Below are 25,973 nucleotides of genomic sequence, written 5' to 3' on the forward strand. Positions count from 1 at the left end.
ATAAAATGATTTCCATGCAAATGCATGCATTACAAGGGAAAAAGGGCCTGTGGATCCACTGCGTAAGCAAACCAACATGGAGTGCGTACAGCCCCGAGGTGTTTGGCGCGCGTGCCAGGAGAAAAACAAGCATGCGCCACCACTTTTCATAGCACTTACATCAAAAACAAGCAACTAGCTTCAACAAATATCCAATAGCAGATGTACGGAAAGTAGTTGGACAGTTGGTGATTTACTTCTCATTACGTACTGTCGCGGGGCGCAGTCTTTATGGTTTGCAGTCCGTGTTCTTCTATCCCCCACTTGGAAGCAAGTCCATTGAACCCACCTTCCATCCTATCCGCCAAGCTTTGACTGGGAACAAGAATCAGGGGCCCCGGGACATTTGCGGGGCCGCTAGAGATCATTAGACCGTGGTCGCCAATCGGGATCCCCAGGAGGGTCGGGTTCTAGCCAGCCCTCTACAGATAGACATGAGTACCGTAGCCAAACTCCAATCCATGCCACCCTCTTCGGTCCCATTGATTGTCGCCAGGCGCGGTTTGCCAGAACCTTCCGCTATCACACCCTCTACCATCCAATCTCTCACTTTTCCTTTCTTTTTTTTTTCTCTCCCCTTTACCTCTTTGTCTCACTGTGTAAAGTAATATCTGCAGCAGTCACAGCAGCACTGAGATTGCAGGCTCTTGTACCATCCTGTTCCGACCATCTGGTACTTCGTACCAATTACACTCGTTTTTTTTTTTTTTTGCGAGGCGGCACTTATACACCAGTGTTTTGTGATGGCCCTGTGCAGCGCTTAGATCAGAAAAAAAAGATCAAACACATCCTTTTGTCTGCCTAGTCGAAAGCCACGAAACACACGAAGAAGCAGCACTAGAAACACGCGACAAATCCTCAAATAGACCGCCGCATCTCGAGTCCGAGCTTTAGTTTTGGCCTAGGGTTATACTAGCAAGCAGTATTTTGCACACGCAGCCAGCCTTTTAACGTCGTCGAGGCAAACTCCGGCAGGCCGGCTGTCAGAGTTGATACTCGCTTGAAGCATTCCCAGATTCTGTTTAGGGCATACTGGTCTCATCCTGCGCCCCCTTTCTTTTTGTCCAGATCTTGTCTCATTAAGTAGGCTGCAACTCTTGTTGAGTAACAATGGAGGCGTCTCCGACGCGGCATGGCCTTAGGGGTCTCCTCTTTCTTTTCTTGGTCTTTGTACTACAAGCCCAGGCTTTCTATATACCAGGTATGGTCTCCATTCAGACGGTCGTCTTATAATACTCTTGGTGTAGCTCGAGATTTAGTTAGCTGACTCTCTCTCTCTCTGTTGCCTCAGGATGGTCCATAAAAAGCTACAAGAACGAAGAAAATATACCATTACTCGTCAACAAGGTCTATTCGGATCACACGCAACTGCAGTTCGCCTACTATGACCTTCCATTCGTTTGCCCTCCTACGGGAGCCCGCCACGGTGGCCTTCTCAGCGGCCAGACCATCTCTCTCAACCTCGGCGAGGTCCTCCGTGGCGATCGCATCGCCTATTCGGATATGCAACTCGACATGATGCAGGACCGCCCTTGCAACTTCCTTTGCAATGCGGAAGTCAGCAAGAAAGACCTTGGAAGGGCCGTCGAGATGGTGCGTGATGGCTACGTGGTAGAATGGATTGTCGGTAAGTCTATAGATGGTCTACGGACGGATATGAGCGGAGATACACCTCGAAGAGCCTCGCGCTGATCATCATTATCACATGTGGCAGACAACCTCCCAGGCGCAACATCATTCGTAACCGTCGACAAGTCCCGCAAGTACTACGCCTCGGGTTTCAAGTTGGGCTTCACGGACCAGTCTACCGGGAGACCTCATTACTTCATCAACAACCACCACACCATCGTGATCCGCTATCGGAATGCCCCTGGAAAGGCCGGCGAGCGTGGCGGCAAGGTCATTGTTGCTTTCGAGGTGTACCCGAAGAGCATTGGTCCGAACGTGCACAGGGATGAGAGCGGCTGCCCAGCCAACATGCACAAGGTCGACCAGAATTTTGAGCTTTACATGCACCCTAATCACACTGCCAGCATCGGCGGCGATCTGGAGCAAAAGTCGTACCGCCCGGCTGAGGAGGAGGCTCTTGACGAGGACAAGATGGTCATCCCCTATACTTACTCGGTCTACTTCCGTGAAGACAACTCAATCGAGTGGAACAAGCGGTGGGATTTGTACTTTGTCAACCAGGAAGAGGGGTCGCGGATCCATTGGCTCGCCATTGTGAATTCCCTCATCATCTGCGGTCTCCTGACGGCCGTGACCATGATGATCCTTGCCAAGACGATCCGAACCGACATCAAGGGCTACAAGGACTTGGCCGAGGAGGGCAAATCTCGTCTGCTTCGCAAGGTTTCTGAAAAGCTACGTAGCCCTCCCCGGTCGCCCAAGGCCGGCGAGAAGACTGGCGGCTTGCTCGAACAGGAGACTGCAGTAGACGCCGATGTGCTCTCTGACGACGAGGCGATTGAAGACATTACTGGGTGGAAGCTGCTTCAAGGTGACGTGTTCCGCTCGCCTACGTTTGGATTCCTTCTCGCACCCCTTGTCGGATCCGGAATGCAGCTTCTGTTCATGGCTGTTGGGCTGGTTGTCCTCAGTGCTCTTGGAGTGCTTAACCCTAGCTTCCGCGGAGGTTTCGTGAGCTTTGGTGTTGGCCTTTTTGTCTTTGCTGGAATTTTTGCTGGATACTTCTCGGCTCGCGTGTTCCGCACTTTTGACGGCAAGGACTGGCGGCGCAACTCGCTCATCACGGCGCTCTTGATTCCCGGCCTCTTGTTCGGAGCTATCTTTACCGTGAACCTCTTCGTCTGGGCACAAGCGTCCAGCACAGCCATCCCTTTTGGCACCCTACTTGCCCTGCTTTTCCTGTGGCTTTGCATCCAACTGCCCCTGGTATACGTCGGATCATGGTACGGCTACGTTCGCGCGGGACCATGGGAGCATCCTACCAAGACGGTTGTGACTATACCCCGGCAGGTTCCTCGCCAGCCTTGGTACATCCAGGGGATGCCCTCGATTCTATTCGCTGGCTTGATTCCTTTTGCCGTCATATTTATCGAACTTTTGTTCGTGTTCCAGTCCGTTTGGCAGGACAAGAGCGGTTATTACTACGTATTTGGGTTCCTGGCCATGGTCTCGCTCATCTTGGTCGTGACGGTGGCCGAGGTGACAGTGGTGACCATTTACGTGCAGTTGTGCTTTGAGAATTACAACTGGTGGTGGCAAGCCTTTTTCCAGGGCGGCGGCAGTGCAGTTTGGATCTTCCTGTACTGCATCTGGTACTACTTTGCCAAGCTTCACATCACCGGGTTCGTCAGCAGCATGTTGTTCTTCAGCTACAGCTTCATGGCGTGCTGCGTGTACGGACTTTTGACGGGAACCATTGGATTCTTGAGTGCTTATGCATTTGTCAGGCGTATATATGGGTAAGTTGGTTTCTTGTAAATTCCGTGCCTTGAATTACATGGGATTATTGCTAACTGACTCGTTTGCCGCAATAACAGGGCCATCAAGGTGGACTAAAGAAGAACTGACTCTTATTGGAGTGGACGTTGGATTCTGCAAGGCTTGCGAACAAACAACAGTTTTGAAAAAAAAAAAATGACATGGACGAACAAAGACCGAGAACATATGGTACACTGAACATACACGGCATGGCTTCTCCTTAAGCACCACGATGCTTGGCATGTATGCACCTCTCCACGAGAGTGGTGTGGCATATATTGTCTAATACATCATACGCACACCCGCCGTCTTATTGTAGCGACTGGGGAACGTACGAGCATAAATGAAGGTTACTTTTGGAAGATGATAAATGGGTTTTCTTATATTTCTGTTTCTTGTTTCACCGGATCAAGTGAGGGAAGGGTATTTGGTCATCTCATAGTTTGGCGAGGCGCAAATTAGTAGTGTAGCTTGGTCTGAGATACCTTACTTATATATATTGATCTTGACAGTATACTACGCCTGGTTTTCTTTTTGTCTCTGCTGTTTTAACCACCTGCTTTATTCCCAAAGAGTACAGGAAAAATTACAAAAACCTAAGACAACCAACAATAAGTAGTACATAAAACAAATCCCTTTCTGATAATCTGCGACAGCTGCTTATTTATTCTTTTTAAGGTTTCATTACCAACAATCCGGTTCAGCCGTGGCACAAAAGATTACGCCCCAATTTGCAGGCTAGCCCAGCAAGGAAACAAAAGTGCATCATTCCATGCTATCAATATAAATTGCGAACAAGGGTGTGGCCGTCTCGGGAGGGGCCATTCAGAAAGCATACAGACGAGGTCGCCGAACAAAATATGAAGGTTTTGAAGGTTGGACAAACAATGCCGAGCTTTTCGAATCAAGAGTAGGGGGGTTTTTTTTTTCTTTTTCTTTTTCTTCGAGGGCGCTGCGCAGTGTGGTACGACGCGTATCTTGGGAACCCCGACCTCCCAGAAAAAAAGGGGGAAAAAGGGAAAAAAAAAAAAAAAAGCTACGGGAACAAACAGGAAGGATTCCCGGTTGGCTGCTTTTTGCTCCCCGTTGGCGTAACGAGTACGGGTACATCAATCACTTGTACTTGTAGAAGGGACGCCGACGTGGCGGGGCAAGCGCGGGGGATGCCCGGAGGGTAGATCCTAGCTTTTTTTTTTTTTTTTTTTCCTTTGCTACTCCCTAATAATTACCTTGGTACTATAGTAGATAGAGATTTTGCTCCCTTGGCTGGAGAGAAAAAGGGAAGCCCGCTTTGTTCTCCACTAAGATTTTTTTGAGCACGTCAGACCTTCCTCGGATTCCGTTAGCAGCAAAGAGGTCAGCCCCGCCCGAGTACGGCATCTACCGGTAACCGGTCGTTCTTCTCTAATCAATGTTCGAATCTGCTCAAGCGTGTATCCACAGTTTGTTGATGATGGGGAGCAAAGTGACGAAAAAAAACATGTTGGCTCCGTGGCAAAAGGGACGAAAGGTGTGGTGGTTTTTTCTATTCCCAAAACACAGACACACAACCTTGCACGCTTATTCGTGTAGTGTTCATGCCAACGGCGAAGTCGAATTTCGGGGACCATCGCATGAGTCGTAAACCCCCGACATCATCGTACTGTTGAGGCTCTATTAGACCCTTTTTTTTTTAATTCTTGTATTTGAACTTGAAAGCAGCCGCTTTTTGGAGAACAAAAAGTCAAAGGGTATATCTTTGGGATTCCTTTCTGCGTACCTCTACAGAACTCGTATATATCTTTATACAAATTTCCAACTTTGTTGCCAGACATTCTACCTACATCGGGGTATACATCAAATTACTTGTTTGCGTTGATCAAATTTATACTAACAACCTTGTCAAAACCCCGTGGGCGTTCCCGTCGTTACTTTACCCACCCCCCTTTTACCTACCCGGCACCTTTGTCGACAAACAACGATGGCGGCCTCAATCCTCCCTGGCCTGCTCTCAGGTGCCGCATTTGGTGCATCACTGACGGGCGCGGGAGTATATCAGCCTTCGGTCATCATGGCGCAGCTTGAACTGGAAGACTTCCACATGTTGCAAACCTTGCTCACGGCCACGGCTGGGAGTGCGTAGGTTCTAAGTGCCCACCCCACCCCCTTTATTCCTACTCTCCATCCGAACACCTCGTCTTTAGTCTCAAAAGCTTGTTTGATGAAAACATACTAATTAAAACATACTGACTAGTGTCCTTGCATCACTGGTCCAGGGACTCGGGTACGTGAAGCTCAGCCCGCGCAGCTTCTCTTCGTTCAACCTCCTCGGCTCGGCAGACGCCAACGTCATCGGCGGCGCCCTTCTCGGCGGCGGCATGGCCCTGGCCGGTTCCTGTCCGGGAACAGTGGCTACTCAGATCGGGCTCGGCATCCCGTCGGGATACTGGACGCTCGCCGGTGGCGTGGCGGGCGGCATCGTCTGGACGGGGTTCGTGCGGCCGTGGATGGCTCGTCGTAACGCCCAGGAGGGCGCCAAGACGGCCGGCAAGAAGCCGTGCCTGACGGTCCACGAGTGCGTCGGGGTCAGCCCACGGGTCGGGCTCGTCGTCTTTGAGGCGCTGGCCGCTGCCGCCATCGGCGCGGCACTGAACATCCAGACTCCGAGTGGCGGCGGCGGCAGCACTCGGAAGGTCGAGCCGGTGATTGGCGGGTTATTCATCGCCGGGGCGCAGCTCATCTCGCTGCTCATCCGCAGGTCGATGGTCGGGACGTCGACCGTCTTCGACGAGCTCGGTGAGCTTTTCTGGTGGGCCGTTTCTGGTGGACAGAGGCCAAAGTCGATGAGCGCGCTGGTTTTCGTCACCGGCATCATCCTTGGATCTGCTACCCTGGTGAGGGCGTTCCCCACGGCTTTGGCTGGCGCCGCGCTGGGGGATGTGACGCCCATGAGGGCCGCGCTGGGCGGTTTTGTCATGGCCGTCGGGTCCAGAGTTGCAGGCGGCTGCACGGCGGGCCATGGTATCAGTGGCATGTCGCTCATGTCGGTGTCGAGCATAATTACGGTGGTGTCGATGTTTGTGTCTGGTGTTGTGGTCACCAAAGCGTTGTTTTTTTGAGTCTTACTCGGGCCGGCTGCAGTCTGCTTCTGAAAGAAATATACCCATTTCGAGCACCAAAACATATTCTGAAAGGGCTGCAAAACTCATCAAGTGGTAAAACAATGGATTGCTGGTGCTACACTGATTTGGTGGTTTCCCTCACAATTCCTTTTTTCTTTTTTTCTTTTTTCACTCTTCGCCCTTGGCCACATTTGTAAGCTTGGACTTCCACTCGGGGAGAGGATACAAAACCGTGATCCCCCTTGCCTCCAGCCTCCACATTACGGGCTCGTCCGCATCAGGAGATGTGCCCGGCATGCGGATGCCCACATACACGGTCCCCACAGCCTGCCTCACCTCGAGCAACCGGTCGACGCACGACTTGTCCCGACTCGGACGCGCAATGCACGGCTCCATGGTCGTATATACAGCGCAGTTGGGTGGCAGGACCGTCCCGACCTCTGCTTCGGACACGCCGTACAGCTCGGCAGCCTTGATTATGCAGACGCGCTCCGCGTGGACGCTGCCGGGACTGCCATTGTGTCCCTGTCACATGTGCCGCTTCAATATCAGATGGTGTGGGATTTTTCTAGATCTGCATCTCTCTCGAGAGAGAGTGAGGAAACAGGCAGGGCTTTCACTTACATCTGGATATTCAAGGTAGTAGCCCCGTGTTAGCACGTTACCCGTGGCCTCGTCGACGAGCACTGCGCCCACGCGGAACTTGCCCGGTTCCGGGCGGGATTTGCGTGCCTCCTCGATCGCGAGGTTCATAAAGTCTGCATGGCTCCCTGGAGCATAACGTGTAAAGGATCCTGGTGGCTCCATGTTGCTGAAGGGCAGTTGCGTGTCAATGTCCAACGTCCCGATGTCGGTTCTAGGCTATTGAAGAAGGGTAAATGGTTTGGAATTGAGTTGAAAAGATTGAAAAGACTTTGGCGGCGATTGGATCTGATGATAGGCTCCTAGCTTTGAACAAATATAGGTTGATCCTTCCAAGGTGGAGAGCCATGAACTCCGAGTGTTAAGCGCTATGGTCGTGATTAGCTGTCTTGGGCTCTATTACCCCGCTTATCAGATTTCAAATAATGTCTGTTGTTGTGTTCTGCAAGCCCGTATTCTCCTTGGCATTCGATTTTTGAACACATTCATGGTCACCTCGTGGCTTATGCACAACAAAGGGATTAGACTTCATTTATATTCCGGACTTTAGGCGAGGTCAAGGTCCTCTTGGTATTTATACTATGATGTTCCGTAAAATAGTGACATGAAATTGCCATATATGCTTTCACTATCTCAGCACCTCTCTGCAAACACTTGTTCAACTATAGTCTCGTGTATGCGAATGCTCAAGACCACCTCTAATAATTGCTAGCTCACCACCACGGAGGAATATAACGTCTGTGTCTACCATGGCCCCGATGATTTCACGATTGCCAGCAAACCAGTCATGTGGAACGAAAAAATGCCTGGAAATATGAAGCGACTGGGTATCAGTTCCTTGCTTCACATCCGCAAGGATAGACGTCGAGCAGACCCAGGATTCCCGATCTAAGAAAACAAGCAATCCTGTGCTGGTTAGTCCAATCACATGTGATACTTCCCCGTCAAGATACTGCAAACCCAAATCCAAGAGAGGCAGCTGTTGAGTCTGGTCATCCATCTCTGGCAGGCTAATTGATGGATTGCAATCATCTCCGCTAATGCACCGAGGCTGTTCATCGAGACCTGTTATTAAAGACGCCCCTTTACGCGAGCCCTTTGCGACCTCCAACCTGCTCGCGTCGAACAAGAGTAAACGCCTTGTACTAAGCAGATTACATTGATCTGCCACTTCCAAGAAGAGTCTTGGGTTGTGCCCACCAGAGAAAATAGTTGCTGCTTTGACATGTACTGTAAGGTTTTCGGTGGCTAAAGGGAACACTGCGACTTCGGACCAGTCAGACCAGTTGTAGATACGAATCTCGCTCCGATCGACAAGCGCAACCTGATGTGGTGATTGTGGCAAGTGAACCCATTTGCGATTTGCTTCAACAGCACTTTCGGACCATGCCCACTCGCGTCGTCTTTCAGGTTCATTTCCGTAGAGATCGAGCATGTGATCAGACGTATGTGTCGAAATGACCATTTTTGAGCCTTGCCCTTCGACAAGAAATTCAAATGGCGGCGTGTCCGTTTTAATACGGCACTCGAATAGCAGAATGGTGTCTGCCGACTCTGTCTGTTCGGTGCTACTTTCGGTGCCGATATTTTGTATAAGGAGCCTATTTGAGCAGTCTAAGCTGACGAGGGCATTTCTAGCACCGCACCAGGCCATAAGCCGAAGCGGGAACCTCTTGTGGCATTCCAAAGTCTGTAGTTTGAGTCCTCTCCTACGATCATAAATATCGATATAACCGTCTTCCTTGCCACATATGATCATGTTGGTAGAAGGATCGGTTACCACCATCAATATTTTAGTTGAAGCGACCATTGAAAGAGTCTGCACGCCGACTTCTGGGGCGGTACCACTGTTGCCACCGTCGTCTACAGTGTTTCCGGAGAGTATGTCCGGCTCCCAGACAGTGCATTGTGTTGATCTGATATCGGCGAGAAGCGTACTGTCTTGGGAAAATGCGAGGCCGTTGATTGGTGTGTTCGTTGACTTGACTCGGTATAGCAGTTGAAGCGTACCGAACTTGTAGACGGTGATGACCCCACGAGCGCCACCAGCTGCGAGAAGGTGGCCATTGGGGCTCGCGGCAAGAGTGTCACAGTCTGCACGAAGGGATTTCAACTCTTCGTCTACAAGTGGATCAAGCACTGCCAGCTCTCCATCGAGGTATGCAACCGCGAGTAAGCTGATGATGGGGTTTGGGCTGAAAGCAAGAGCAACAACAGCATGTGTGCTAGTCTCACCATTGGACAGCTTTTTACCGCAAGATCCAATGTAAGATTCTTCCTCCAGATCCCACAGTATTATAGGTCTTCCAAAATACGCCACAGCCAACAACCCATGAGACACTGAGATATCCAGTTTGGATGGAGTGCGGGTTGCCGAAGAGTGAGCAACGTCAAGGGCACTGGTCCATGGAATCTGGAGTGGCTCCCCGAAGCACACTGTCAAATCCCAAGAAGCCACATAGTTCTTTCGGCAGGCAACCAGTAGAGACTCTTTATAGAACCCAATGCCCATAGGGTGTGGTGGGCATTCAAAGGAGTGCATCTCAGTGCCAGTCCTCACATCCCAGACTTTCATCACCTTCATGCCACACGTTGCCATGAGGTCGCTTTTGCTCTTGAAGGCTATAAACCTCACCGACTCTCCGTGATCCAACGACTTGTGTTTTTGGTGTGATGTGGAGAAGTAGAGTGTTACTGTTCCTGATCTTAGCCCAACGGCCAAAAGCTCATCTCCATAGCAAACGCTGGTCGGCTGAGCTGGTTGAAAATTCAAACAGAATAACCTATCATCCCAGCGCTCTGGAGAGTCCCCCAACACTGAAATTTGCCGGGAAATGCCAGTTGTATTGCGTATCATAGACCTCCTTGGACAAAATGGTGGTATTGTCGCATATATAGCCGAGGGTGATGCCAGTAAGGCCGTCCCAAAGACGGCTGGGATCCGGACCAAGTCAGTCACCCACTTGTTCAAGACTTGAATCCTCGACTTGAGTTCTGGATGGCGGTTTGACAGATTATCGGCATATGATTTGAGATGTTTCGACGAAAGAGTGAGCTGGCCCAACCGACCTGAGCCAGCAACTTCGGCAATCCAAGTGAGTACGTTGAGTTTCAAAAAATTCTCCAGTAACGGAAGAGTCTCCGAAGCGGGACAACAAGACATGGCTAGGTGATGCGAATACGACTCCAAAGCGTACCGAGCAAAAGGAGTTCTTGATACACGGGCGTCCTTGAGAACCCGAGGGCCCCGTCGACCCCGTGGAGGCTTCATCTCATCCCCTGTCAAGTATTCCAGGCAAACCTGAGATATTCGCATATGGGCTTTTCCAGGCTCGATGTAGAAATCGGAAATACTTCTATCACTCAAAACAAACTCTCGTGCGGACTCGTGCACCATCTGAGCTCGGCCAGACTTGTCAATGACTACCAACTGCCCACAAAGCGCAGCGATGCTTTCCTTGAGCCTTGGGAAGGTGTCTTTTATGTCCAGAGACAAAGCCTCATTCAATTCGTCGAGAGATAGTGGACGAACGGCACACGCTACCCACATAAGGATGGCTTTGGATAGAGGTTTGCCCCGCGAGGCCTGTGACATTGTTTCCAGAGTGCGTCTGTAGACAGGTTTCATCCCTCTTGGGATCTCCTCCAGCACACGGTCGATTTCTTTCTTGCTGTGGCACAATTCAAGTTCCGCAAGAACCAGAGTCGTCCAAAGAAATGACCCCTTGCCCTTTTGTAGAATCTTTTCAGCAAGAGAGTCCCGCTGATCTGCTGAAACGACCCTCAAGTTTGGCATTCTTGAGTCAACAACACGGCCGAGGTCTGAGATTGTGTCCTCTGCAGTGATGGATAGAGACCGTACCCTATTAACTGGAACACTAGCAAACCCTTCATTCAGCTTGGCGGTGTAACGACTTGTGATCAACAGCTTCAGAGGCATTGAGTCACCCAGATTTGGTAAAATACTCTGGAGAAGAAAGGAAGGGTCGTTGCACTCATCTAGGGCATCGATAACCCAGTAATGGGGCGTTTTGGTCGACGAAAAGAAGCCAGCAGTTTTGATTGCCCTCCAGAATGCTCGATCGTCAAGGTCATCCAAGCAAATACCGTCTTCGAGCAGCTTCCGGGCAATATTGCCAGAACTTGTGTCTAAACAGGCCATTTGATAAGCCAGTGATCGAAGACACCGGCCTAGGCTAGTCTTGGCAAGATATGCATGCTTGAAGAAGTAGTAACTGCAGTTGAGGCCATTCCCACGGATGCGGTCAATGACTGACCCTGCTAGTACAGATTTTCCACTTGCGGGCATGCCCGAGACCCAAAGAACGCTTGCTCTTGACGGGCTCTCACTCTCCCATTCGAAATAACTAGTCTTGTTGAAAATCCACTGGCATGAACCACCAATTCTGGCCTCACGTGCATCGACGAGGTCATTGTCGACATCATCGACTATTCCGAACTGCTTTCTGAAACTTTTGCTGGTTTCTTGAGACTTGTCAACCGTTGATATTTGGCTCACTCGAGTGGAGCTGATCTCATTAAAAGTAGCCGACAATGCATTTCTCAGGATCTGATAGTTGGGATCAGACACAGACTCGAACTTGCAAATGGAGCGATGGTCGGCTTCCATGGGAGTCTGCTTCTCTTCAGGATAGTTCAGCAGAGCCGACTCCGGATCAACAATGGGCGTATTAGAGAATTTCATGCTCTTCGTCTCATAGAAAGACCAGAGCTGAATACTCGAAGAGTAATGGCGGAACTCGTCGTTAATAATCTGGATGGTCCCCGAGTTTGGCTTTAGATCTGCCACGTAAGACCGATCGTAAGCAACCTTGAGTATGTTGTTCAGAAGCTTCGCGGAGTCGGCGCCACGGTGAGGAGTCGCGAGAAAGTAGATGGCCGCGAAGCGCTTTGCCAATTCGTTGTGTGCGGCGTCCTGCATAGCCAATATGTAGGCCTTCTTGCTCACAAGCCCGCCCATACTATGGGCTACGATGACTATAGGAGAAGTGGACTGTAAAAGGCATGGCGAAGTGCTAAGCGCAGCAAGAAACGACTTTCCGAAGTGGTGCACATTCAGACAATCATCTCCCCCCTTCAGATAGTCGGAGTCATAGCCGAATGTCTGAATACGAACATGACGAAAAGAAGGATCCTTTGGCAGCCATTCCTGCGGCCAGAAATGGTCACGCTGAGATGTCTTGCTCCAAGTCTTCCTAGATCCTCCACCGAGGCCATGGACAAAAATCAAGTCAAACCGCGGCTCTTCCGGAGTGAACAAGACGGTGAGCCCAAGAGGGCCTTTTGGGTCGTCAACGTGGTCATCCTTTTCATTGGAATTGGACCTTGAGAAGGCGTTGGAGAACACAAAGCTGCCGCTGGTCGAGGTAGAGCCTGGCAATGATGGTTCTGAGTTTGTGTGGCGCGGTTTGCGAAAGAAAGACTAAAAAATGCAAGGCTACAGGTTAGAATATTTTTATTGTTTGAGAAAAAAAAAAGAAAAAAAAAAAAAAGACTGGATGGCAGGCAGGCAATGACAGGTTGAAGTGCTTTTCTAAAGGCACTGACACTGCACCGCTTGGGATAGTGAAGATGCCCACATGTTCGGTGATAGGGGCTCCACTGCCTCCGCGGGTGGGGACGATAGGGCGTACCATTGTGCAACGACAATCTATTATTTGTACAACATCGGTTCCTTCTTGATCTGTCGCATGTGTAACGTAGGGCGGACTCGATATGTCCAGTCTCAAGGCTTTTAAACGTAACCACGAAAAATAACGGCGACGCGGAAAGGAAAAAAACCCGCGAAAACGATGGCAACCCCCTCACCCAAATCCATACCCACAACATGCCTGTCCAACATACTGCACCACCAATCACCTACCTATGACAGCCGCCGAACCCACTCAAGCATGCGCAGGTCCGCCTTGCTTCAGTATGGGCGTCTGTCGTGGTTCGCATAGCATACTTCACATAAGAAGACCTTTTATAACCATTAATCTCTTCCCAGGCCACCCAGTCACGATCACCAATATCTCTATAGCAGGTCGTTGGGTTCTTTATGAAACGTTGACATTCAATGACACTGTTATATATGTCACCGGTATAAAATGCCTAGTCAACCATTTTAGCGAAATTTTGTGACACCAAACAACTCATAACTACCAACAATGGCAGATAAGACATACAACAATTTGTGCCAATTCCACTCAACCTGAGCATAATGCAAGGCCCCAGAACGAAAACAACTACCACGTCACACTGCCCATCAAGCCAAACACCACAGCCGCACAACACAAACAAGCCCCCTTTTCAACCCTTACCCACAAGACTCTCACGCCATCAAAGGCCCACCACCACCAGCCCCACCGATCCTAGCAGTGACCTCGATCTCGACCAGCATGAACTCCTCCATGAGACCGGCCTGCACCATGGTGGCGGCTGGCCGGACGTCACCCAGCCAGCGCCTCGTGACGTCCCAGATCTTGGGGAAGTCGGCGCGGTCGGGCAGGATGTAGCGCACGCGCACGACGTCGTGGATGGCGGCGCCGGCCTCGCCCAGGGCGGATGCGATGTTACAAAAGGTCTGCTCCGCCTGCGCGGCGACGTCGCCGGCTGCGATCTGGCCGGTGCTGTAGTCGTAGCCCGTGCAGCCCGACACGAAGACCCAGTCGCCGCTGACGACGGCGCGGGAGTAGCCGATCCGTGACTCGAATGTCGAGCCGGAGCTGATGAGGCGGCGTTCGGTCATTTTTTTTTTCTTTTTTAGTTTGTTGTTTCCGGGTGCGGGGATATATATCCAAAAGGTAAAATATTGCGAGTATAAGTAGACAGATTCGGACAACTAGGAGCAAAGGCTATGTATATCGTGCCCAAGTTTTTTTGGCTTGAGTGCAGATATACTTTCTCCTTACGTCTAAGATATGCTGAGCTGAAGACAGATAGTGAGTCACACACACAATCGAATGCACTTTGTAAGTCCCTCCTATGTATTGGCTAGCAGACAACATCACAAAACCACCACAAATACCAAACTCGTGGAAATCGCTTTATCTTCATGGTATAAGTTAGTTAGGACCTGCTAGGGAACATCAATCAATTTTAAGAAGAGGCAGTCGGTTCTAAGTGGAAATAGCCACAGTCCGCCCAAGAATCAACTTGTCGATTTGGCAGGATGTAAATTGTTTTCGTTATTGACTGTAGAGCACAATGCAACTATTGGCCAAGCATAGAGTGGGTTCGAATGGCTTTGGGACCAAGCTCACTGTGAAAATAATGTTAGCAGCTGCTCATCAAACCTCGAGTTTCGAGCACAACGGAGGACTTACTTGAACTCAATTCTGTTCAGGCTCATTAACCTTTGGCTCTCGGCTTCGGCAGCACTCAGATTGTGCATACAGAAAGCCAGCCTCGCCGCAACCTGCGCTCCCAAGAACATAGCCTCCTCGTAACCATTTTTGGTCCACTCGCCCAGATAAGTCGGTAAAGCAGCAAGCTTAATACTTGTCGGCGTCTGACTGTGGAAGTGGGATGATACCGCGCCGCCATCGCCGGCGTTGCTACCAGGCGCATTCGGTCCCATTGGACCTCCTGGGGTTCCAACGTTCCCCATAGATGCAGCGGTCACTGCATCACGCAGCAGCGGATTGACACCGCTCGTTGGGGCAGGAAGCTGGTGAGGGGGTCCTGTAAAGCTCCCTGTGGGGGTCTGCGACCCAGTCCCTGTGGGGGTGGCCAGGTTCGATGGCAGCTCCGAGGTAAACATGGTTGCGGTGCTGGGAGAAACCAAATATCTGGAGTTGAGCGTTTGCAATATGTTCTCCCTGAGACCGCGCACGCGAGCACCGTTGCCAACGAAGACCAGATGCTCCCAGCAAGCCGGGCGCATATACATGTCTTCAATCCCCTGTACTGCTTTGTAAATGGCATTCACGATGCGGTCGATCTCGGCGCGGTCTGCAAAGTTGAACCTCTCCAACCCTACCTCAATATCTCGCCTTATCCGCTTCACCACGCGCTCTGTGCCAGAGGGCGCCGGGGCCGCTGGTGCTTCAGCGGATGGGAAGAAGGATAGTGGTGCGTCTGCTGACTTTGCTTCAGGCTCCTTGGTCTCGCCGCTGGACGCGGTGGGTGCTGCGCTGCCATCCGAGGGTTTCGCTTCGCTGGTCTCCCCTGCTGCGGGGGCACCATTGGCCTCCGTTGTGGCTTCTTGACCACTCGCAGGGGGGTTGGTCGTCTCAACAGGCTTCGGCTCGACATCTGCGGGTAATGGAGCTTCCTCTCGCACCACCTCCTCGTAGTGAAACGTAGCCTTCATCCTCTTCGAGTTGGGCAGCCGTGCGTTCTTCGTGGCAGCTGCGTCGCCTTCTTGACCCTTGGCCCCCTTCTTCCCTTTTTGCTTCTCCGCCTTTTCTTTCTCTTTTTTGGCCAGGAATTCCTTCGTTTGACCGCTGGTAACGATGCTAGCAACATCCAAAACTCCGTCCTCGTTATTGCCAGCCTTCTCATCCCCAGCCTCATCCTCCTCCTCCGCATCAGCAGTGGTGACCGGCGGTCGCGTCGGCTCCTCGGTTGGTGCTTCCTGGGCCGCCTGAAGCACGGCAGCTGGAGCTGGTACTGGCGCGGCCGAGGCGTTTTCTTTCGGCAGCTCCATGAGCAGCGGGTTCTCGGGCGCATATGGGAGCACTTCGCATATAGGGCTCTTCTTCAATTGCTCAGCCATTTCATATGTGAATTCTTTATCCTTGAGCAAGCTCTGAAGCTTTCTTGTAAAGACTTCACCGCCCGAAATAGCCTCCCCAAAGTTCTCATCGACCGGGTTGCCAACCTCTTGATGGTTGACGACCCTGCTATCGTATAAGCACGTGACGTCCACCTTCTCAAAGCCCACGTCGACCACGGTCATGCTCGGCCACTTGAGGCCGTACTGGGTCGCGACAGCGCTGTGGATCAGGCAGAGTGCAGGGGTTTTCGTCTTTTCAAAGATGTAGCGTGCAATAGCTTCGCAGTCTGGCCGTGTCCACTGTGGGGATGCCATCAGCATTATTGGTGTGTTATGATAAGTCGTCGTGAGCAGACTGTGGACGTGATCCAAAAAGGCCAGGAAGGCATGCATGTCGACGATGCGACCACCTACGAGGGAGGAGAGTCAGTCATCATCAGGTTGTAAATGTCTGATTACTTGATGCAGTACATCTCAGAGTTGTCCATACAGACACATACATACCTTTGATGGGATATATGGCGCCTTCCGTCGCATCGGGATCCTCAATGTACTCCCATTCGTCCTCTTCTGACTGAGGCGCCGTGCCATTGGCAGGCTGCACTGGCGTCTTTTTGCGTTTCTCGACATGATACGGCCTATATCCTTCACCCTCATCGTCCTTGAACATGCGTGTAGGGATGCGATGCGCCGGAGGGGTCAGTTCAGCGCAGCCCATCTGGGCCATTGTGGTCTTGCTGCCAGGGCAGATGACAAGGACCTGGTCCTCGCGCCATTTGCCAGATGCGCCAGACATCTTGGGCGGTGATTGAGAAGTCCTCTGAAATGCTCAGTTTGTCGTAGGTTTGTACAGATGGGAGATTATTCAATCGTGATGAATGCTACTGTTCTGTGCTCCAAGTCGCTCTGAAAGGGTGGGGGTTCACTAGAGCAGATGAAGCTTGGATCTCCAACAGAGCTCTGGTCTAGTCGCGTCTTTGGCGCGATGTTGAATTGGCTCGCCGCGCACCCAATTTTTGGCACTGAGTGGGTCTAGTTGGAATCGGTCAGGATAATCAGTGCAGGGTAGGTAGGTCTCAGATCATCATCCCTTTATCTAGATGCAACGGCCAAGGTGTGCGCCCAAACCCTTGCTACATTTAAACAATAAGACTTGCGAATCGACAAAAAACACAAAAACAAGAAAAATGATAAACCTCTTTCAATTCTATTACAAGTGTTTTTTTTTATCAGTTATTTCTCACTGTATTGATCGAAAAAATAACTTGTGTCAAACTTGGTGCATTCGACGTGTTGCTCCAAATGGTTACTAAGTTGCCAGCCAATCTTGTGGTAAATTTAATTTTGTCAACCGCTTTGGCCCAGGCCTAGTCCGTCCCTTGCATCTCCCAGCGAAGATTGGCAACCTTTGGAGTTAAACGAAACAGCGAGCCGAGGTTTTTCTGGAGAGTGCGGGGACCGACTTACATCACCAGTCTCCGTCGGTCCGGATCGACTTTGCTTACAAGGTTATATCATTCTTTTCGACTCTGAAGAAGTTTTGGTTTTTAAATCATATTCAACATCACACGGTGTAAGAGCATGATTTATTGAGTTGTATTATATTCAGCAGCAATTGTTGCTCAATAGAAGATCGTCCAAAACACAATCCACCTTTACTGCTTACACCTACAATAGCTTACACCGGCTATACATCCACTTGCAATCATGCCTCTTCAACTCAGCGTGAAAAAGACAGAGGGCGGGAAGCCGGGCAAGGTTTATTACCCGTATGTGACGCCCAAAGACCGAAATCAATCGGAAGGGAGGGAATGGAGTTTCGCGTCAATGACGCTCGGCTAAAATAACACTGCCCATGTAGCCTGGAACTCAAGGAGGTGCCCATGCCAAGCCCCGGCCCCAACCAGCTTCTGATCCGCTACCACGCGGCCGCGCTGAACCACCGGGACCTCTTTATCCGCCAGCACTTGTACCCGGGCATATCCTTCGACGCCCCGATGCTGGCGGACGGCTACGCCACCGTCGTGTCGGGACCGCCGCACCTGGTCGGCAAGGCCGTCCTGCCCACGCCTTCGCGCGGCTGGCGGACCGACCCGGACGGGCCCGAAGAGCTCTTCAAGTTCGCCGTGTGCGGCAATGCCATCACGTACGAGGACGCCGGGACCGCGCGCGAGTACGCCGTCATCGACGCCGACGAGGTCGAGCTGGCGCCGGAGCATTTGAGCCCCACCGAGGGCGCTGCGCTGCCGCTAGTGGGGCTCACGGCCTGGCGCGCCGTCGTGATCAAGGCCGGCATCTCGCCGACCGTGAACCCGTTGGAGCCGCGCAAAAACGTCCTCATCACGGGGATCGGCGGCGGAGTCGCCCTGGCGGCGCTCCAATTCGCCGTGACCATGAACTGCCGCGTGTGGGTGACGAGCGGGACGGCGGACAAGATTGAGCGTGCGAAGCAGCTTGGGGCCGAGGGCGGCGTCAACTATCGCGATGCCGATTGGGACAAGCAGCTCGCCGAGATGCTACCCAAGGTCAGGCCGTTCCTCGATGCCATCATTGACGGGGCAGGGGGTGACATCGTAAAGCGATCGCTGCAGGTGCTCAAACCCGGTGGAATCATTTCAATTTACGGCATGACCACTGGCCCTAAGATGGACTGGATAATGCAGGCTGTGCTCAAACATATCGAGATACGTGGTACGACCATGGGAAGTCGCAAGGACTATCGTAACATGATTGAGTTCGTTCGCAAACACGAGATCAAGCCTGTTGTGAGCCGTGTTGTCAAGGGACTGGATAATCTTGAAGGCATAGACGGTCTTTTTGATGATCTGAAAGCCGGCAAGCAGTTTGGGAAACTTGTCATAGAAATCGCTTCCCAAGATATGAACAGTAAGGCCTCCAGGCTTTGAGAATGGTGTTGATCTGGATATAATGTGTATCAATTCAATGCCGACTTAGGTATAAACTATTTAATACAACGTAAGGACGGTTGTACCCTTACATGGACTTGGTTGCCTGTGACCAAATATTTCGACGAACTAAAATTCCGTCTGTCCCTTCCCTTGTAACGCCTCGCCGATGCCAAAAAATTCGAAAATCGCTTCAGGAAGTCGTAATATAATAAGAACACAGAAAAACATAAAAGGGATAGTGATCATCGTGTATGTTGGGTGTGGGGCTTGTTAGAAGGGCGGAGTCTTCATCGTTCATGATGAGTCAGTCCACAACACTCATCCTGTTTCAAGGGAGTGATGGATCTCGTTCTCGGGCCCTGGTTTTTTTTTTTCTCAACGTGACCAGTCCCTGGGATCGAGGGAGCACATTGGGATGGCTCAAGGGTCGATTCACAGTGTCTGACTCCTCTCCTCGAGCACGGTTTCATCATCCACCAAGTCGCTCCACGACTCTGAAAACATTTGCAATCAGCGTCATACCCCACGATACCAAGCCTATCAGTTCAAACGCTGCCAGTGCCCGGATGAGCGAGATCGTCCAGGACACCTTGCTAAAGATGAGCGTCTCAAACGCCAGGCCGGTGCTGGCAGCCTTGAACATGATAAAGAAAAGGTCCATGAGAATCAATTTGACACGCTCTTTGGGTGGACGCAAGCCGAGAGGTCTACCCATGTTGTCGTCCCACGTGATGTAGCCGATATAAGGGATTGCGACTGTATCAACAGCAATGGCAAAGATGGCTTGGCCGCGCTCCTCCTGACCGACGTCCGGGTCCCCAGAATCTTCTGAAATTCTCCTTTGAATGGTGGCAGCCAATGCCAAAGCGACCACCGAGGTTGAAAGCACCATTAGACGACAGAACAATGGTCCCAGTGGGTGGCGCACCGGCACGAGTATCAATCGTTCCAGGAATGGAGTCGCCTGCCGTGGTTTGGTGTTGGTGGAAGATTTGTACGCCGTGTCACCACCAGCCGAGCTAGGGAGACGGATCGGATCGTTCAGCCCGGGCTGTAGTTTCTCCAAATCCGCGTCATCAACGATTTCTGAGTGCTCGTTGGGTATGTGAGCCGCGTAGCTGGACGAGGTTACAAAGTCGCGCCATGTCTGCTGCAACTGCGGTGCGCGGTTGGGCACAATTACTGGATCCGCTGACCGCAGATGATCCCACTTGCTCGGACCCTTGCCTGTAATAAACTGGGACAAGTTTCGCGGTCGACGATTCTTCAGCGGAAGCTTCTCGGTCGACGAGTCTGGATACCCGTCCGGCGACTGCTGTTGGCGCCGAGCCTTCTGGCTACTGCTTCCGCTGCTGTGCGTCGTCACTCTCTGAGGTTCGTTCGGTTGACTGTTGTGCTGCGGCAGTATGGTCGGTTGTGGCAGCTGGGGCTCCAGTGGACTGATGTGCTCCTCAGAAGGTGCACCAAGTCGAGTGTTGTAAGATTCAATCCATGCTAATCATCATGCGATGGCGAAGCGCGCCGAGTTCGTGTCAGCGACATGTCAAGCGCTGCACGACGCGAACGGAAACAAGCCCACTCGTTGAGTTCAAACTTACGTGGTAAAGTCCGTACTTGCTTCACGTCGGGCATATTTCCAACCCGCGTGGCGTTGGAAGCCTTGCTTTGCGTGGTGCAGGTGAGGTTGTCCACAAGCGCCGCACGCGGGATTGGCGGGACGAACCGGTTCGTAAGAAGATTTGTTGGGGAAAGCGATTACTCGACGTTGCGACTCGCCTTTTTCGAATCGACGTTTGGTGTGCTTGCTCGAAAGGAGAAGCTACCCGCTCAATCTTGACAGTTTCATAGCAGAGAGAGAGTACTGGCGAAAATTCGAGAAAATTTATGGTTAGTCCGACCATGAATAAAGGCAATTCCAGAAAGAGATTGAAATCAGGTTGCGATCGCCGATAGTCTGGCGCTGGTGTCGATGGTGTGACGGAAATCCGGCGGCTTGCTAGTGCTACCCTATCTTACTTAACCTTGACTGGATTCCCTGCCAGAGCGTGGAACTAGCTGGGACTCAGGTCTGGGATGGGAATTTTTGGTGGCGGGGGTCAAGCTTTGACACTGGCTGGTCCTTACATGTCAATCGAGGCTTACTTCACGTAATTAACAGGAATCCCCAGAACCTTTTGGCACGCGAATGGTGGGCCCTCCGCCAGCAGGCCAAAATGCACTGCAACCTCTTGTTTTACAGGGATTTTCCCATGCGGCCCCGTCGACCTGCAGCTGCTGGAGCCTGGATTATCTGCCGACGCTGGCATCAATCTGATGTCATCGTCATTGATTGCCCTCTTGCGCCGCTGTGGTAATCCATCCATCCGACGTACTCGTAGTACGTTGGGTCGGCGAGCCGAGAGCGCAACGCGTGATTGTTGCAGGCCGATCCTTTTTTTTTTTTTTTTCTATTTTAATAGCTGTATGAGAGGGGCTGGGATTGAATACGTTTTGTTTGCCATTGCATCCTTGCTTTACGTTTTCTAATTGCTTATTCTCGATTAGGACCAAGGTTTAATGCGATCGGGTTTTGCATTGGATGGAAAAGCTCCAGAAGTCTCCAGTTCTAGGTCTACGGTAGTACAGCACAGTAGTCTCGAAGTGACAATTTCACCATCCCTGAACCACCCCCCCAAAAAAAAAACCATACAAATTAATAAAAATTTAAACTCACCAGTGGCAGTTGCCGGGATGAACCCGCGTTGATGAAACGCGCACGCACCGAACGACACAGCTACCATACCTTTTTTTTTTTTTTTTTTCGAGATATCTTTTTGCCCCGCCTGAGTAGAGCTTGTCGCCAGTCATCGCAAGTCACCCTGTCAATAGAAGTGCTGTCCGATTGCATACCACAGCTCCGCCACAGGTCTTCTGACCGGCACTGGACTCACTTGCGACGACATCAGACCATCAAGTGCATAGCGTCCCAACACTACGATGCGGCTCTTTCTCCTCCCCGTATCGACGCGCCGTACGCTACTCTACTGCCAACGAGCACCAGCCATACCCAAGAAACAGACCATATCGGAACGGATACAATCAAAAGCGGCGCGGACATGGGCCGACTGGGAGAAGAAGCCGGGCGGGTGGCAGAAGCTGGTGGTCGGGTACGGCAATCAGGCCCTCAGGAGGATACCATATGAGGAGTGGGGACTAAAGTCTGTCCCGCCGCTTTCAACTGCCCGTAAGGAGGACGAGCAGGCGGGAAAGATCAAGGTCGAGGTTGTCTATCCCAAGAGCCTGATTAAGGCCGAGACGATCACGAGTATCCTGCACACATTGAGCACAGAGCGCGAGTCTCTACACAAGAAGCGCCTTTTGCTCTGCTTTTTGGGTATGCCTTTGACCATACCAGTGGGTATTATACCAATGTAAGTGTCCACCTCGGCAGGGCGCAATATTACTTGGAAGGCGCGCTAACAACCGATCAGCGTGCCCAACATCCCTTTCTTTTATTTGGTCTATAGAGCCTGGTCCCACTGGAGAGCGCTCGCAGGCGGGCGGCACATACAGTTCCTGCTCCAAAACAAACTTATAACGCCAGTTTCGTCACCCGTCCTGGACCAGGTGTATGCCGACCAGGATCACCCACTGCCATCTGCCGCAGAACCAACAACAACGACCGGGACATCGGCAAACCTGCCAGAGTCTCCCATCATAACCGAGCACCCGAGCCCAGAAAAGGCACCAAACCATCCAGAAGGAGAAACTTTGCTCCTTTCTCAGGAGAATGCCCAACGCATTACCCGGCTGCTGGATCTCCCCCAGCTGGAAGTCGAGATTGAGAGGGCCATATGGCAGGTCGAGACCGCCATAGCGGCGCAGAACAGCGAAAAGAGTGGCAAGGCTTCAGAAAAACAGCCTGAAGGTGGCGCTACTTCGCCACCGCCAGCCAGTATCACCGAACATGACAAGAAGAAGCAATGAGAGGAGGTGTCAGGCGTTTTGAGAACTCTGTCGCCTCCCACTTCTATCTTGTCGCTTGTTTGTGATTGGATTCCCTTTGTGTGTACAATATTAACTTTTTTTCACGATACTAGATGACGATGTACTGTAAATTATTCTTGCTTCCCATTGACAGGCGTACAAGAAAGGGGTTAGATCAGGGGATCTATAGCCGGTTTCTGGAGAATATGAGGGAAAAGAAGCAATAGACACCACTCGGGAGCTTTCTCGGTCCAATAGACACCGCAAACGCCTAATTCTCAAAACAAACGCCCAGCGCCAGGTTTCGTTCCCGGTTCTTTCAACATGTTCCAAGCTCTCTCGTTGGCCCAGTGATTCCCTCGGGTATTAAAAGACGAACATATGAGACAGACAAAGGAGAGCATGGGCAGCAGCTATCAATGCATGCCTCACCGCATAAACCAGTTGCTAAACAGCGCTTGAATTTTGACAAAGAAAAGTAATAATAAGCAGCAGACGACGACAAGCCCGGCCAGCATCCTCCCAGGGGTCGCCAACACATCCCGAATGGTTCGGGGCCTTGGCATGAGCACTGCCCTAGCCGTCGTCGTTGTCATCGTCGTCGTGCGATTCCTTGTTGGCATGCGGTCGATGGTGACGCCGGAAAAGTCGACCGTGAAATCGTCACCGTCCACCTGCAGCGTCAGCAGATGCACCTTGTCTTCTTCCTCCATTTCGAAATCATCGTCATCTTCGTCGCAGACGGAACTGCTGATGAGACTGTCGAAGGAGACACCCACGGGCGCGGGGAATATTGCTTGTTTTGGGGGTGACGTGTTGATAGTGCTGCTGATGTTGTTCCTGCCAGAAATCTTGGTTGGGCAGCGGAGCGTCCTCCCTTCTGCGCCGAAGTGCACCAAGTGCGATGACGGCCTTCTCCTCCCGGCGCCGATATCGCCGCTGGCCGCCCATAGGTCATGATGGCCCCTAGATTGGCTAACTGCGATAGCGTGGTGGTGGAAAGCCATGGCTGCCTTGTTCCTCATCAGAAGCTGGGTAGGGCTCCTCTGCTTTGAAGTTGGACGTCCAGCTAAAGTGATTCTTCTTTGAGTCTTATACTGCTGGAACGTTGGTGTCTGGTAGCAGCTCTCAGGGTTGAGCGGTGACGAGACTACTGGAGAGTAGCCATCATCTTTGCTCTTGGTGATGAGGCGTGGGAGAGACATTGCCGCGCAAAAGATGGGAAAAGAAAAGAAAGACCTGATCTCGGTTTTGCCCTCCTACAAAGGTGTACGGGTCTTGCCGCTAAGTATACTTGTAGGATCGATTTTTCACCAAAGATGAGAAGAGCTGCCGTTGATGGTTGTAGGATTCTGCAGCGGGCGGCCGGGCAGGGATGACAAAATGGTTATTGCGAGCTTCTGCAACTGACATATAATGGCTTGGGGACATCCGGAGGTGTTAGAGAGTATTTCTTCTTGTCCTTATTTTGTTTTCCTCTGGCTCGGCCACATGTAGTAAGCCCTGCTGCAAGATATGTGTGAGCTTGGAGGGAGTTGTGACACGGGGTTCCAGCTGTGAATAGATTGGAATGTGGTTCAAATAAAAATAAGAAGTAAAAAAAAGGCGTGGCTCAGGTAAGATGGAGGAGGGACAGTGAGTCTTTTCTTTCGTCCCTGCCTCGATGTGGAATTTCTAATGTCCCAAATAAACAGTGAAAACGCCAGGCGCCAAACGGCCTTGCCTGGATCAGACAATGGTGGCTCCTATGGAAGAGCTTCGAGAGCTAACAGATGTCTAGGCGACCAAGTAATTGAGAGTAGGGATCCTCATCAGGCGCAGGCGTTCGCCGGGAGCACCGGTCGGGTCCCAAAAGGAGGGCTGATGGGACAAAGCGGAAGCACGGTAGTTTTATTTAGTTTAGGAATGAGTTACTCTGACAAGGGCTTATTCTAGTCACGGTGGCCTCGAACCTCGATTTATTTTCTCGAAGCAACCAACATCCGGTCCCCCCCTGTTCCGTTCTGGAATCTGCACTTTTGTCTGGGGATCTGAGTACACTGACGCGCTTTTTTTTTTTTTTTTTTTTTTTTTTTCCTCTCGAGGATTGAGAGAGAAATGTCTCGCGCCACGGCTTGCTTCTGGTGCGAAATGGACAAAGTCTGGTGTCGTGTGAGTGCAGGCGACTTACCAATGTCTGCACCAAAACTCATGTCTTTGTTTGCGCGGTGGGGCCATTTTTTGCCAAAACGCGACTCAAAGTCAAACATATTTAGTCACACGAGATATTCAAGCAATCAACGCCGAATGTACATCGGGATGGATGACAGGGTTAGCGAGGGGGGAAATAGAGCGACCTCAAAAAAAAAAAAAAAAGTACTGTTTTCTTAGTCAGGCTCGTCGCCCAGGGAGGTGCAGCCAGTTGAAAGTGCCACCCACGTTCTCCCACAAGCCGTGACCAATCTACAGACAAGTTTTACGTTCCCAAGAGGCTACATGCGTAACACACCTATTACGTGGTCGCTTAATTATAGACTAAGTCTGTGTGTGTGTTTGTATGTCTGCCTGCTGGAAAGTTTCTCCGTCGTGTTCAGCCCCACGCTTGCACGCGTGGCTCTATTGATATTGTTTGATTGTGTAGCATTCTGTGGGCGGTGCGTTCCATACGCGGTGCTTCCTAGCCCAACCTGCATTAGCGCTCAATCAATTCCATGTGAGGTGCCAGGCGTGGAAGCTGAGTGCTAGTAATCTAGGGGTTTTCTCAGGCGCCACGAATAGGCAATTTTGGTTTAAATTGAAACTCTATCCGAAGGCTTACAGAGTAATGTGTCTTATTCCCCCCTTTCCAACAAGCCTGGGGAAGGAAGAAGTCATGTTGTTGACGTGTGGTTACAGTGAGTAGGTAGGTGGTATTAGTTTGAGATAGTGCAGAAGCAACACTCGAATAACTGTTCCACACCCTGATGGGAAAAATCTGAAATCTGGCTTCTTCTTTCCATATCGTATCGCAGGTTATAAGCATCATACAGCAATCGACCAACTCGACTGGTTTCGTCTATGAAACTCCTAATTAGAAAGACAGATGTGCTGATACTTACTGAGGCGATAGGAGCGAACCTGCCTGGTCGAAATTATATACCCCACTCTGGATATGTGTTTGATTCCATA

General features: G+C 51.2%; 8 protein-coding genes across 8 annotated transcripts; 4 read left to right on the top strand and 4 right to left on the bottom strand.

Moving 5' to 3' along the window:
• Positions 1-665: 665 nt before the first annotated feature.
• Positions 666-4,002, top strand: PgNI_01825 (uncharacterized protein). The gene is made up of 4 exons (XM_031121897.1): positions 666-1,240; positions 1,331-1,666; positions 1,754-3,467; positions 3,546-4,002. Exons 1-4 carry the CDS (start codon positions 1,150-1,152, stop codon positions 3,562-3,564), a joined length of 2,160 nt encoding a protein of 719 aa, XP_030988320.1. The 5' UTR covers positions 666-1,149; the 3' UTR covers positions 3,565-4,002.
• A 1,291-nt stretch (positions 4,003-5,293) lies between these two features.
• PgNI_01826 (uncharacterized protein) lies at positions 5,294-6,584 on the top strand (the record flags this gene model as incomplete). Its single annotated transcript, XM_031121898.1, has 2 exons — positions 5,294-5,604; positions 5,720-6,584. Exons 1-2 carry the CDS (start codon positions 5,447-5,449, stop codon positions 6,582-6,584), a joined length of 1,023 nt encoding a protein of 340 aa, XP_030988317.1. The 5' UTR covers positions 5,294-5,446.
• A 171-nt stretch (positions 6,585-6,755) lies between these two features.
• PgNI_01827 (uncharacterized protein) lies at positions 6,756-12,886 on the bottom strand (the record flags this gene model as incomplete). The annotated part of the gene is made up of 4 exons (XM_031121899.1): positions 6,756-7,112; positions 7,212-7,448; positions 8,158-12,607; positions 12,798-12,886. 4 exons carry the CDS (start codon positions 12,884-12,886, stop codon positions 6,756-6,758), a joined length of 5,133 nt encoding a protein of 1,710 aa, XP_030988318.1.
• A 1,043-nt stretch (positions 12,887-13,929) lies between these two features.
• Positions 13,930-16,898, bottom strand: PgNI_01828 (uncharacterized protein). The gene is made up of 3 exons (XM_031121900.1): positions 16,456-16,898; positions 14,558-16,361; positions 13,930-14,493 (listed from the first exon to the last, which is right to left on the bottom strand). The coding sequence occupies exons 1-3, from the start codon at positions 16,745-16,747 to the stop codon at positions 14,445-14,447; spliced, it is 2,145 nt and encodes a 714-aa protein (XP_030988325.1). The 5' UTR covers positions 16,748-16,898; the 3' UTR covers positions 13,930-14,444.
• A 478-nt stretch (positions 16,899-17,376) lies between these two features.
• Positions 17,377-18,857, top strand: PgNI_01829 (uncharacterized protein; the record flags this gene model as incomplete). The annotated part of the gene is made up of 2 exons (XM_031121901.1): positions 17,377-17,720; positions 17,813-18,857. Exons 1-2 carry the CDS (start codon positions 17,659-17,661, stop codon positions 18,855-18,857), a joined length of 1,107 nt encoding a protein of 368 aa, XP_030988326.1. The 5' UTR covers positions 17,377-17,658.
• Positions 17,377-20,931, bottom strand: PgNI_01830 (uncharacterized protein). Its single transcript, XM_031121902.1, has 2 exons — positions 20,459-20,931; positions 17,377-20,354 (listed from the first exon to the last, which is right to left on the bottom strand). Exons 1-2 carry the CDS (start codon positions 20,490-20,492, stop codon positions 19,330-19,332), a joined length of 1,059 nt encoding a protein of 352 aa, XP_030987003.1. The 5' UTR covers positions 20,493-20,931; the 3' UTR covers positions 17,377-19,329.
• A 747-nt stretch (positions 20,932-21,678) lies between these two features.
• On the top strand, positions 21,679-23,283 carry PgNI_01831 (uncharacterized protein). Its single transcript, XM_031121903.1, has 2 exons — positions 21,679-22,270; positions 22,331-23,283. The coding sequence occupies exons 1-2, from the start codon at positions 21,837-21,839 to the stop codon at positions 22,824-22,826; spliced, it is 930 nt and encodes a 309-aa protein (XP_030987002.1). The 5' UTR covers positions 21,679-21,836; the 3' UTR covers positions 22,827-23,283.
• On the bottom strand, positions 23,255-24,031 carry PgNI_01832 (uncharacterized protein; the record flags this gene model as incomplete). The annotated part of the gene is made up of 1 exon (XM_031121904.1): positions 23,255-24,031. One exon carries the CDS (start codon positions 24,029-24,031, stop codon positions 23,255-23,257), a length of 777 nt encoding a protein of 258 aa, XP_030987005.1.
• Between the last annotated feature and the right edge of the window lie 1,942 nt (positions 24,032-25,973).

The sequence above is a fragment of the Pyricularia grisea genome (genome assembly GCF_004355905.1).
Source record: "Pyricularia grisea strain NI907 chromosome Unknown Pyricularia_grisea_NI907_Scaffold_1, whole genome shotgun sequence".
NCBI classification, from domain to species: Eukaryota; Fungi; Ascomycota; class Sordariomycetes; order Magnaporthales; family Pyriculariaceae; genus Pyricularia; species Pyricularia grisea.